Source organism: Atta colombica, unplaced genomic scaffold, assembly GCF_001594045.1.
Source record: "Atta colombica isolate Treedump-2 unplaced genomic scaffold, Acol1.0 scaffold239, whole genome shotgun sequence".
Classification (NCBI taxonomy): Eukaryota; Metazoa; Arthropoda; class Insecta; order Hymenoptera; family Formicidae; genus Atta; species Atta colombica.
The window spans coordinates 212,590-225,359 of NW_017259337.1; the positions used below are offsets into that span (position 1 = coordinate 212,590).

The 12,770-nt window shown below is 38.0% G+C and overlaps 1 protein-coding gene across 5 annotated transcripts in view; it reads right to left on the reverse strand.

The window, feature by feature from the left end:
• LOC108688814 (MAGUK p55 subfamily member 5-A) overlaps positions 1 to 12,770 on the reverse strand; it is a 66,907-nt gene that overhangs the window by 24,266 nt on the left and 29,871 nt on the right. Inside the window, exons 1-2 of one of the 5 annotated variants that reach the window (XM_018195268.1) lie at positions 4,815 to 4,871; positions 4,598 to 4,731 (exon numbers count right to left, since the gene is read on the reverse strand). The exons of 3 other annotated variants lie outside the window; for them this stretch is intronic. In XM_018195268.1, coding sequence (XP_018050757.1) covers positions 4,598 to 4,692 — 95 coding nt within the window. In that variant the 5' untranslated portion in view covers positions 4,693 to 4,731; positions 4,815 to 4,871. Of the gene's footprint in view, positions 1 to 4,597; positions 4,872 to 12,770 lie in introns of those variants that run through there. One more of the 5 variants, XM_018195267.1, reaches the window with a different exon arrangement.

Sequence of the window (12,770 nt, forward strand, 5' to 3'; positions counted from 1 at the left end):
ACAAGCGTTTGCTATGATCGTTTCGCATTCGTGTGGTATTTCGATTCTCAGCTGATCCGACGATCGTTTTCATCTTTCTCACGATTATCAATCTGACCTTGCTTCCTGAACATTCTACGCCCGAGGCGTCTTCCGCGCGAGAAAAAGGTGTGATGGTGTCGCAAGTAGCAGTGAGATCGGTATAAAGCGAACTCGATGACTTTCAAGGTACAAAGACACGTTTTTAAAATCTGTCTGGATTAAAAACCAATCCTGTCGCGCGATCAAATAATTTTCGAAAATTTTTCTCAAGAACGATTCGTTAAAGATAGTTTGTTATTGCAAATCGTATAGTCAATTGTAATAATAGTAACAAGTTTTACTCGGATATATACTGAGCTCTGAAAAATTCTACGTTCTCACTTTTGACACATAACAGATCGACATACGTTAAATAACATTTCAATAGGAGCGGCATGGATATACGCGTTAAGTGCCGTACTTGTGATCGAGGCCGCAAATGGATGAGGCACTCGATCATCGGATACAGGATACCGAGTGGTATCGTGAGACACCTTGATATTGTGTGCAGATTTTCGTCTGTAATTTTTATCCGCGCGGGGGAGAGAAATCCCTGGCTTTGTCCGATCTGTAAATGTATGTCAAATGAAACAGAATACGTGTATCCGCCTCTTCCTGAGCATTGCGCAATCTTATCACTTGAATTGTTCCGTAATGCCGAACGTGGATTAATTTCGATCACAGAAATATTTATCAATTGTGCTAAAACTTTCGTTATGTCCACCTGCATGCGCTCATTGATCCGAGCCATGTTGAAAAGTCGTTTGAAAAATAATTTGTAGGACAGAGCGTGGGAAGACGATCGATTACAATCGTGATATGCTAGACTGAATTACATAATTGTTTAACCAAGAAATTCAATACTTTCAGAACAAGGAAACAGATCGTGTAAACAACACGATCATCATCCGGCAGTATCTGCCATATATAGGTCAATGATTTGACGATTCATTTGATTGATTAATCATCAGATTGGCGTCAAGAGAAAGATGTCCTACATCTCTAACAAATTCTGCCTTCTATGCATAAATCCTTCAACTAATTTGGAATCAAATTTTTATTTAATGAAATATCAAAGGAAATCATCTTGTATTTTTAATTTTTTTATATTTAATATATATCATTATTTAACTTTTAAATTATGAATTTATTAAAGTTAAGGATACTAGAAAAATTCAATAAAAAATTGCATCTCTACTTAATTTTACAGTTTATATCACAAAAATATATTTTTAAAATATATTTTTATTTAAAGTTTTATTGATTCTTATGTTTTATTCAGAAAAATTGGTTTCCAAATCGGTAAAACATCCGTGAATAAAAAGTGGCAGATCTAGAACGTGTACCAAAATATGCGGAAATGCTAAAGTTCTCAGCTCGTTTTCTTAAGACAAGATATATCTTTATTTGCAAAGTAAATGTTACTCATTTATTCATAGAGATTCAAGAATAGCTGTAATATCTCTCAGGAAAAAGCAAGAAGATGATGAGATAAAAGGCATCTTTCTTTATCATTCGAACATTTGTCTATCGAACCATCATAACATGAGTAGATTGTACTATTACTGCCTTTATATATATTTTTATTATTATCTCCTTTTGTTTCTTTACCACAGTCAGTGTTAGAATTAATGATAGAGTTTCTTTCCTTACGTGCTTCAGTCACATTGTCACACTCATTATTCCTTTTTGTGCTCTTTCTTGGCCTCTTTCCAATCTCAAAAGCCAAAAAGCATACGTTGCATGCCAGTGCAATGTGGTTTGCATAAGACAAAAGAGCCCCTACGAAGAGAAAAGAAAGAGAAGGAGAGCGATTGAATTCGATGTGGTATAGTCGAAATATACCGCTATTATTTGAATCCATCCTGAATATTCCTATTGTGCTTTCTCAGAAGACATCATGTTCAAAAGAATCTACCTGTAGTTTAGTCAGCTCTTAATAAGATATATCCGTTAAAAAAAAGGTACGCAATTTGCATTCCCGTTCCTAGTAAATTTTCTATTGTACTGCGAAATCCAAAATTGTTAATAATTTGCTACTCTATATACAAAAATATCTAAAGTTATACATCAATAATATTTTACTAATTAACATGAAATTATTGATAGTAATATGTTTGCAAAAAATAACATTCAAACTTTGATTCTAATCATTTTCACTATCCATTAAAGTCAATTTATAATTAAAATTGCAAACTTATCGAATAAAGTATACTTAAATAAAATCTTCTAAATCAAATATTTCTTGTTTGATTGAAATGGTGTCTCGGTCAACATGTGATTTAATCATATCAATCGATCTATAGACATTGTCAGACAGTGTTGACGGTCAGCAGCATATTCGTCGTATACCCGTCCGAGAGTTAACTCATCCTATCGATACTGTTTGCCTACCGATCTCTCGGGTTCGGTCGACGAACCCGAGAGCGCAGCGACGAGCGCGCGTGTCGATCGCAATACCGAATTGACTTTTACCTTGGTACGGAAAGAGTACCTGGACTCTCTTTATAACTCTCTTTATAACAGGCAGTATGATTATTTTTACAAACCGCGTTACTCGTCGTTTTACAGTGGACGTAGCGTGTCGATTTTCGAAGTCGGAAAGAGACTCCGACAAAGCGTGGTGCTTTGTCGGCAGCCCGAGAAGCGAATTCTACACCGCACTCTTCTGATGGCTGTTTCGAAAATTTCGAGACGTATCCTAATGGCAACATGTGTGCACTGATCACCGAAAACTCGAATTACGGGATCTGACCGAGTACTTTATTAACGTTCGAAGGACAATGGTCCCTTCTTGCCGCGCACGTTCCTCGAGTGAAACCAGATTCGCGTTTGGAATTCGTCGTTCAGAAGTCCTGCGTGGCTACAGAATTCTCTAATCCGTGCCTAATATCGTCTCGTCTCAAGTAGCTTGTCGCTGAAGCCCGAAATTCTCGGTAATAGTAGGCGTAGTAGAGCCGATGGCGGTCGCTAGCTCTGCATTCTCGTAGGTGGTCTTTTAAGAAACAAACGCCGAAAGTTCTACGATTGTTTCGCTGAATTCGAATCATGTATCAGGGTTTATTAATGTTTCCACGATTCATGTGACTAATTCATCTATTAATCCCTCGTATTACATATCTGGTATTAACGGTCAGCTGTTATGCATTTTAAACGCGTGTAAGTTCATTGAAGAACCTTAATATAATTTTATCATATAAAATTAAAAGCTAACCAAGATAATTGCCATATATGTAGATCTGATGTACTTTAATCTTCTGATGATTCTCAATATGGACTGAGCTTTAATTCACGATATTACAACGAAATATCCTTTGATGGTTTTATGGTTGGCTAATTCAGGAAATCAGTGTATCGACTCATGTACAGAGTGATTCATAACTTTGCTTCTCTAAACTTTCGTATAACATTAAGTAATATTATGTAATTCCTTCTGAAAGCTTCTCTTTAAAGCTTCATCTTCATGTTTCATTGCGTTATTAATGTTTTATTTTACTAACGTAAAACGCGTGTTTCAAAGGGACGTATACGGTAACGTTAAACCGCTTTGTAGAGAGCACGTTCAGTTTTCCAGCGCAAACAGTTCCGTTTAATATCCGACTACTCTGACGTCCTCTCTAAAGATCCGTAACGCTCGGAAAGCACGAATTTAGGAAGGAATGTACAAAGAATGTTACCCGAGATTTTTCATTGGCCGCAAAGTTGAAGGGGATGCTTTCAGTTATCAGCGTCTCTTTAACGTTTGAGAAAGAGATACAGGTAAAAAATCATGAAACAATTCGCCCTTATCTGGCAAATCTAAATGCACGCTGTTAATATCTCTAGAGGAGATGGGACGGAAGTGGACGGAAAAAACGGCCTATCTGTGCACGCTCGCCGCGCGGCGTTTTAAACAATCTCACTTAATCTACGAAGGGATATTAACAGATATACAGTTACTGCGGCAACGCCATGAAAATGCAACCGGTGTGCGCGGACACTTTAATTAAACCGACTAATACGCGAAAATTTATTGCGCTCGCAAACATCGCGGTCTGTCAAGGCAGTGTGCTTACAGACGAGATATCGTCGACGAGATACGAAAGTGTGGGTGTGATATTAATACATCTAGCTCGGATATCTATTGCCGATCTTTAACATTCAACTTCAACGAAGCATTTCGACTTTAATGAAAATCCACTCGCGTATACTATCGTATACGTGAGAAATTGTATGAATCATATTTCGCGCGAAAAACGCGGCACTTCCGTGAGCGCCGAGAGCGCAAAACGAAGCGAAAATGGATATACATATGCGGTGTATTGATCAAACGTGAGTAAAATTAGAAAATACGTAAGAGAACGTAGAGAGCTCGTCGCTATCCCATTAATTCAAGTATTACGACGTGAAATCGATACGTATCAATACGATCGACAGAAACGAACGTTGTTCTCGCGAGAGAGATGAATTTCTTCCTTGGACTGTCTCGTCCAAGAGTGACGAGTTTAATTATTCGCGATCACGCGAATTCCTCTCCCGTCGTCGTGCGTCGTTTTACCTGCAAAGAATGGAAACTCTGAGCCGCGGAGCGAGGCATGCCCAGCATGCCTTGCACGGGTCACACGCTCGGTTTAGGTCGATCCACATCGCCATGGCACCGCGTCCGCCGATGAACGGTCGGACGAATGAGATCTATCGAAAATTTTATCGATAACGCACGAGTTGAATGTATCACCCGGATAAAAGTAACCTGTCGCATGTATAGATATACATACGCGGGATGGGACAGGCGCGAAATTGTTGACACGGTGACGACGGGCGCCATGCGCGAGAACTGGTGCCTGGAATGTGGCTTATCGGTGTCGGCGCTTGATATCGAGAGCTTATCTTGAACGGGTCGCCACGTTCGCCGCGTACATACGTGTACGTATTTCGTACGTATGTAAGGTGCGATTCCGTGCGCATACGCGCGACGAACGCGCGATAATGCGTCAGCTGAGAAACGAGAGAGAGAAAGAGAGAGAGAGAGAGAGAGAGAGAGAGAGAGAGAGAGAGAGAGAGAGAGAAGGGGAGACGAATTTCAGAGCAGCACTCCACCCAATTGTTTTATACATAAATGCGCGACGTCCGGATTTATCGTCTCGTTTAATCCTTGAAGAGATGGCACTATTTAGAGGAACAGCTTCTCATCTTCCTTATTAAGTAAATGATTTGATTAGACGAGGATTCGATCTTTTCCTTCACGATTATCTCTGCTTACATTAATAGAAAGATATTATAGTAGAATTTAATATTAACTAGAAAATCAATGGAAGAAGATAGAAATTGGGAGGAAAAGTATTTAATAATTATAGTCGACTTATGTGCATTTCCGCAATATAGATTAATTTTAATCTCGATTTTAATTTACGCTTTATCTTTTTCGAAGAATTTAAAGCTTATGAGCGATTAATGTTTATTTTGATCAATATAGATTAATTTTAATCTCGATATATATTCTTTATCTTTTTCTAAATTAAAAAAAGATGAAGAGTAAATTAAATCGAGATTAAAGTTTAATCTATATATTGCGGAAATGCACATAAGTCGACTGCACATTGGCAGGAAAAGACATTAATTGATCAGTTTTAATTTTAAAATATATATTGTACTTTACTAAATATTTCATTAATATCTTACTCTCTCTCTCTCTCTCTCTCTCTCTCTCTCTCTCAATAATAGAAAAATCATATATTTTTAAAGAAAATTAATGTAGAATATTTCAGATATGTGTTCGATTTCCCGACTATCGATCAACTCAACGAATTGAGTATTTTCGTTTCCAACTTTATCGTATTCGACGTGCAGATCTCAAGCATATTATCTATTTATACCAAGTGTGTGTCAACTCGGCACGTAACACAGAAGCGTGCGTGTGTACCTTGTGTATATTCGAACTGAATATACGCGTGCATATGGTATAGAGGAGGAGGGGAGGAGGAGGCACCCCCGGGAGTTAACATATGCTCGATTATGTACGCGATAGACAACCCCTTCGATGAGTCACTTGCAGCAAATAAAGGAGACGATCAACGAGAAAGAGGAAGAGAGACCATCCTTTTCTCTGCGGCGCGCACGCAACACCTTTTCACGAACATCGAGGATGTGTCGGCTTCACGTTCCTTGTCCAATACAATCTTCTTACGTGACGCATCCATTAGTTGGCGTCGCCACAACGTCACGGGATATCACAACGTGACGTCAGACATTTAGTGCGGAAATCGAATCCGTGACGCAGGTAGACACGTCGGCGGGATTACTTAGGTTTGTATTGTCTGTAACTGATGATTAATAGTCTGACAAACGTAATTTTTTTTTTGTCCATCTTTTCATCTAAATGGCGGTTTTTGCTTATCATCTTAATTTGTTCAAAATTTTGACGTGCTACGCAAATTCTGTCAACGGCATCGTTCAGCGCGAAAATATCTTCGGAGTAACTATACTAAGGCACTTCGGAGAAAATTTGGTGTTAACCGTGTAATTGACAAGATACGCAGGGAATTTTCGAGCCGCGAGAAACGTGGTAATCGCGAGGAATCCAGTTACCGAACGCCGCGAACGTCTCGCGAGAAATCCACCCCCGTCGCCGTAATAGAATAGGCTAACTATATCCGATCCTTGACCTAAAAACTCATTGATCTGCTGGTAATTCTAGCGCAGTATTCTTCGCGTCCCACAAAGCACGAGATGCAATTACGCGCCAGGTGACGACGTGACGCGCAGTTATACGCGACGTCCAAGGAATGATGAAGCGATTCAAAGCGGAGATGGTAATTAAGGTCCTTTTAAAATGATAAAACGTTCTCACGCGAGCATTCGCTTTTTGATCAAGAGGATGAAAAATCGCTCGATTCCGTCGTCATGAAATCTACTTTCTCATAACAAGAAGTATAATGCACAAGAGCAAACTTTCTCGTAAAAGTACTTTGTACATTGAATCATCCCTTTGGCATTTCCGAAGGAATATGTCGTTTTTCTATCTACATTCCGTATACGCTCATAAACATCGCGGGAATTAAAATAACGATTCTTGTGCAAGAGTTCGTCTATTCAACCGTGTTTTCGAGCAACGCGGCAACTGTACGAGTAAATGGCCAGGAAAAACAAACACCTTATTGGTAAACAAAATGAACGGAGCGATGGTGCAGCGCGAAGCGAAAACACGGAAAATTTATTTTTTTCCGATTAACTTTTCTGATCATTTGATGACCGGGACATTGTTTCTCCTCCCTTCCAACGTGACACTCGGACGTTTCGTCATTTGTGCGAATCAGCATTTTTGTTTCATAGAAAAGAATGGAGTTATGAATTGTTTCTCGCGTCAACGACGAGTCTTTTCCGGTGCGTCAGGTGTGCATCCACGATCCATGCCGAACGACAGGAAACGCAGGTGCGCACTTGTCAGTGGAGTTGGACCCACCCTACCAACAGAGGTAGTTGCGGAGGAGTTGGCGGACCCCAAACACGTTCAACCATAGTTAACGATTACGGCGATGCGTATCGGACACTACGCACAGTGCAGTGCGTGCAGCACGGAATTCTTGAGAAAGTTTAGGCAAGGGGGGAGCCGATCGACTCGAGTTGACAATGGAATCGGGTACGAGTAAAGTAGCAGGTAACCTACCGGAGTCCTCGGCTTTTCTTCTGACGCTTCCCATTGTGAAGGTCGTCGCCACGAGAAATGCAGACGAAACTTAAATTCCAAGGCGCGCCTCGAATTAGCCTTCAAGATGCAACGTGAGAAGCTGCACTGGAATGAAAATCGCGTCGCGTCGCGTTGAAAATAAATAATTTTTTTTCACAACGCTTATTATATTTGATCCTGGGAAGCTTTCAGATAGTTGCGAGTTGAAGAGAGAAAATTTATTATTTTTAAGAATATAAAGAGATAGTTTACTAAATTCCCATATAAACTCAGTCTTATAATTTCATCATATTTTATTTGCAATAGAAGAAAAACAGCTAGAAAATTATAATTATTTTTGATCAAATTTGCAAAGTTATAACTTTTGTAGAAATATGACAAACTCTTGCGTTGTAATAAATACCGTAAAGTAGTTTGTGAATGTTACTATTCAAAGTTGATTGCGCGAAGTACTGAATGCGCGAAGAATTTTTGCTACAGCAGATCAAATCTCATGCGAATAACATTCGTATACATCAACTTCGTTATTATAACTTGATACGACACTCGTTATTTATAATTTCATTGTCCTTTGTGGAGCGCATTAATCTTCTTAAACTAACTACATCACTTTTATTATTGTATCAATTATAATTCTGTTTGCGGAATATCTAACAGACTTCATAAAATAAATCTTTATTTATTTATAAAACGCTAGGAAATCCAATTAATGTCTTTAAGGAAATACAGTATGTAGCGCAAAATATTATTATTCCATAGAAAACTGTATTAATTGTCAAATACCAAGTGTTATTCTCCGCGAACCACCGCTACATTTCTATTAACATGTCGGCGCATCGTTTGATTAACTCCGTTAACTATGTTCCTAGAACCGAGACGAGACGCGAGATTCGAAAGTGCGAAGGGGGTTTATCCGGATTTCATGCGGTTGCGATGAGCTGATTGCAATTTCCGCATATAATACAGGACAAACTTGATATTCCACTACTTTCTGTGGACAGCGGACGACGCGGCTGAATTAGTGAAATAGCAAGAGCAATAGCCGGAACTAAGTGGAACACGGAATTCATTACTGGAATGTGTTTGAGCAATTACACATCGATGTACCGTATATGCGCGTTGTTGATTGGATTTGAGTTTATGCCAAGGAACAGTATAGACACTATAATGAACTTTCAATTAGTGCTGTGGTCCCAACTGCCCTTGGCAGTGAGGTTAGTGGCTCTCATGCCGATGTGAACAGACTATATAAAGACAAAAATGTTTAACCTCAATGTAACCTCAATTCGTGCAGAAGAAGACCATTGCCAAAAGGCGCCACAGGTGAAATTGAAATCGGTTTGATGATTAATTGACGCAGATTTTTTTTTCATGCAAAAAATACAAACAAATACATACAAAAAATAACTTTATTATAAATATCTACTTATAAAATAATTTAATTATGAATTACGAAGATAACCATAATTTTGTTATAATAATTTTGAATTTTAAATGTATACGTATGTATTTTAATGATATATACTTCTCTCGTGGAAAAAAAAATTATAAATATATCATATAAAATTGCGTTTGATCTCTAACCGGCTTCTTTGTTCTTATTTTGATTGAATTTCTTCTCTATTTAACATTGAAGATACCGAGCGAACATTATTTACCGCTTCTATTTCTTTAGATTAATATTATACTCCTTGCGTACCAAAAATCTGAAATAATTTTTTTATAATTATGTTTTTCAAGTACTGATGAAAAATATTTGGGTTTTCATCTCTTTTTTATTTTCATAGAAATTTATTCGCTTGGTTCCTTTTAGTGAGAAAGAAAATTGGTACTTCTAATGTTATTTTGCAAATAACTCAAAATTCTCGTTAAAGTAGAAGATTCGATTTCGCCGCTTCATATATATCTCTCACTAATTAAATAAAAAGGGAAAGAGAGGGCTCGGATCCATCTCGCAATAGAGCCCGTGTTACACGTAAAATTAATTACAATTTGTTCTGAAACGTAAAAAGGCCGACAATGTAAATAACGATGGGTCGCTCGATCTGACATTACCCTACGGCGTTATTACAGCAATTGTACGCGACGACTGTACATGATGTCGATCCCGCGCTATCATCATCGCGCTCGCTCCAGAGGAGCGGTAGAGGAAACGCGATGCACCAGCGAAATGCTCCATTTCCCAGATACCTCGTTGTTGTGTGCCTCGTTATACTCGGAGGATCGGTAAGCTATGCAATATTTAAGTACCGTTTTCCACGGCGAGGTATCCGCGCAGCCGGTTCCGCGGTGCTCAATTAATCGGCTTGATTAACGACCGTTCCTGTCAACGACCACAGGCTATTATTCGCAACTCGTACAGTTTTTTATTCGCGCTCTTACATACTTGTGTTTCCGTGTTTCAAAAGAATCGCTGAACTTTGGACCGGATATTTCTTGCGATGTTTCAGCAATGTTGTGCAAGCGATTTCAAGTTGTAAAGTCGCAAGATGCATTGCAAAGCGAAAATTGAATTCGGGCATAGAAAGGTGATACCCTGCTTACACGTCAGATATATATGTATACGTTCACCGTAATAATACGGTAGAGCTAGAGATGATTTTGACGAATGTAATGGCTTTACGAGCGATAATTTCGCGTATGTTGCGGTAAAAGATATATTAAATATATATAAAAGAAAGAGTATATTTTTCTGAGAATTGAATCCTCTTCAAAACAGTTTTATTTCCTGAGAGAAACCTACTGCGTCGTATTCATCCATTTAAAGTTTTTCCCCGTCGTATTTTCAGTTTATCTGATAAACAGCTCTTAAACTCGTGCTACGAACGAAACTACTTCGTCCTCGTCTATTACATCGCGACGCACAATCGGAAAGTGGAAACTCTCAACGTCTACAAATGTAGTACGCTAGAATCTGACTTCTTACTGAAGGGAAGTTCGATTGCCGATCGAACGTATCAGCTAAGGATGTCTGCGGTTTGTCTCCGTCACCATAAGCCGCCATTGTCCGGCTGCTATTTCCAGAATCATAGCTGCTTTCCTCCATTCGAGGGAGACGATAAAGCGTAAATAGGTCGCCGAGACGATAAGTTACGAATATGATTGGATCCGATATGATCTTCACGATGTAGGTCATGTTTTTCACAGGTCTATATTCTGAACGGGATATTTCGGTTGCGATTATCCAGTGAAATGATTCGCCATTTACTCGTTAAAAATCATCGCCTTCCTGTTGAAGCTGCATGTAAGTACCTACATACAATATAATGTGATGCGTTCAAAAGAAAATTAACTTTCCGATATAACTTTTTTCTCGCTTTCAGACTGTACATTTATGTTTGCTATTATATTCTAAAAACTGAAAAGTGTCTAGTTTTACGAGCGTAACATTTTATTAACTTAAAGCATTTTATTAACTAACGCTAGAATTTTCGTAACAAACACCAAAAAAATGATTTTGCTGAAGTATCTAAAAATGTAACTAATTATAGATCTAAAAGTAATATACTGTTGGACCATCGAAATAATTATCTAGGAAGCTTAAGCATGATAATAATATTACAAAAAACATTCTAGCAACCAATTTAAGTATCTTACAATTATTTTGAAGGTCCAACAAAATTATTTTCAGATTTGAATCTAGTTAAATTTTTAGATCCTTGGTAAAAATCATACTTTTCGTACAATTATTGACACTGAGTCTTTGAAATCTATTTAATCCATGTTAATTAAAAGACACTTTTTAATTACTTTTAAAGAAATAGAATGGCATAACTCATATAAAAAAGAAAGAATATTAATTATAAGTATATTTTTAAAAGAATAATCCGCAAATGTAACATAAAGAAAATTGAATTGTTTGGCAAAAAGATTTAGGTATATTAAACTACATTAGGTATTTAGGTATAATTGAATGGGTCCATAAGCAGGGTCTACCACTACTACTACTGTCAATTCTGGAGGATTAAGCTTCGCAAGATATATCGACGTCAAAATGTTTGTCCGTTCGCTGCTCTTTGTCCGATTTTAATTCCAGCGTAGGAAACTAAGCGAGACAGGAAATCAGTACATCTCGAGAATGAAATCATGTCGCTCGTATATACATAAGGTAGTAAAATGATGGAATAGCATCGGGTATAACGTTCTCGAGATTTATGACAGGGTTGACGACGGCGATGACCACGTTTACATTCGAGACATCGACATCGTTGTAACAGGCGACTCTACATGAAATTGCTTACAGAACTGTTTACAATTGTTTCACGCGAGAAAATGTGTGCATAATTTCGACATGGACTATTGTGATATTGTTATGTCAAATAAACTCACGTTTCGTTATTCACTGTATGAATTACAAAGTAAATATAATAATATTGACAAAGTTATTCAGTAATTTGCGTTATTAAAAATAAATAAATCGTCCTCACTATACATATTTCTCTCATTATTGATGAAATGCACCGTGTAAGCTTCCGTCGAATGATTCAGATTACAAAGCGAAACGGTGCCTTAAAGAAAGAATATAACAAACGAAGTTGCGTTCAAGTTTTTTTTTGTATTCTTACAAAATACTTGAGAATAACTGCATCTACAAAATACTTGAGAATAACTGCATCTGTGTTAACAGTTAAGTAATCTTCACACACGATAAGATAACACTTTAAACTACTATCTTCGAAACAATATCTTCGCTAATGCGTTCAGCATCCAACTATTTCCTCGTTAGTCCAATTTCTTCTCCTTCGTATTAATTATATAACTGCAATGCAATCGCCGTGAGTGCCGTGCAGATAACGTAACATGACGTAACGACACACGAGTAGATGTAACGCAATAGCAGCGTGTCTCTATTTTATCTGCATATTTCGTGGAGCGAGGTGCAACCTGTGACATCCTGCATACGCGAGTTCGAGCGCGTTTAAATGAGCGTTTGTTGGAAATTGCTAGGAAAGTTCGAATTAAACCGAGCACTTTCTTTCCATACTTTCCGTGAGTTTCAGTGAGTTCTAGAACACTTTTTTTCTGCCGCGGATTCTTTCCCGCGGAA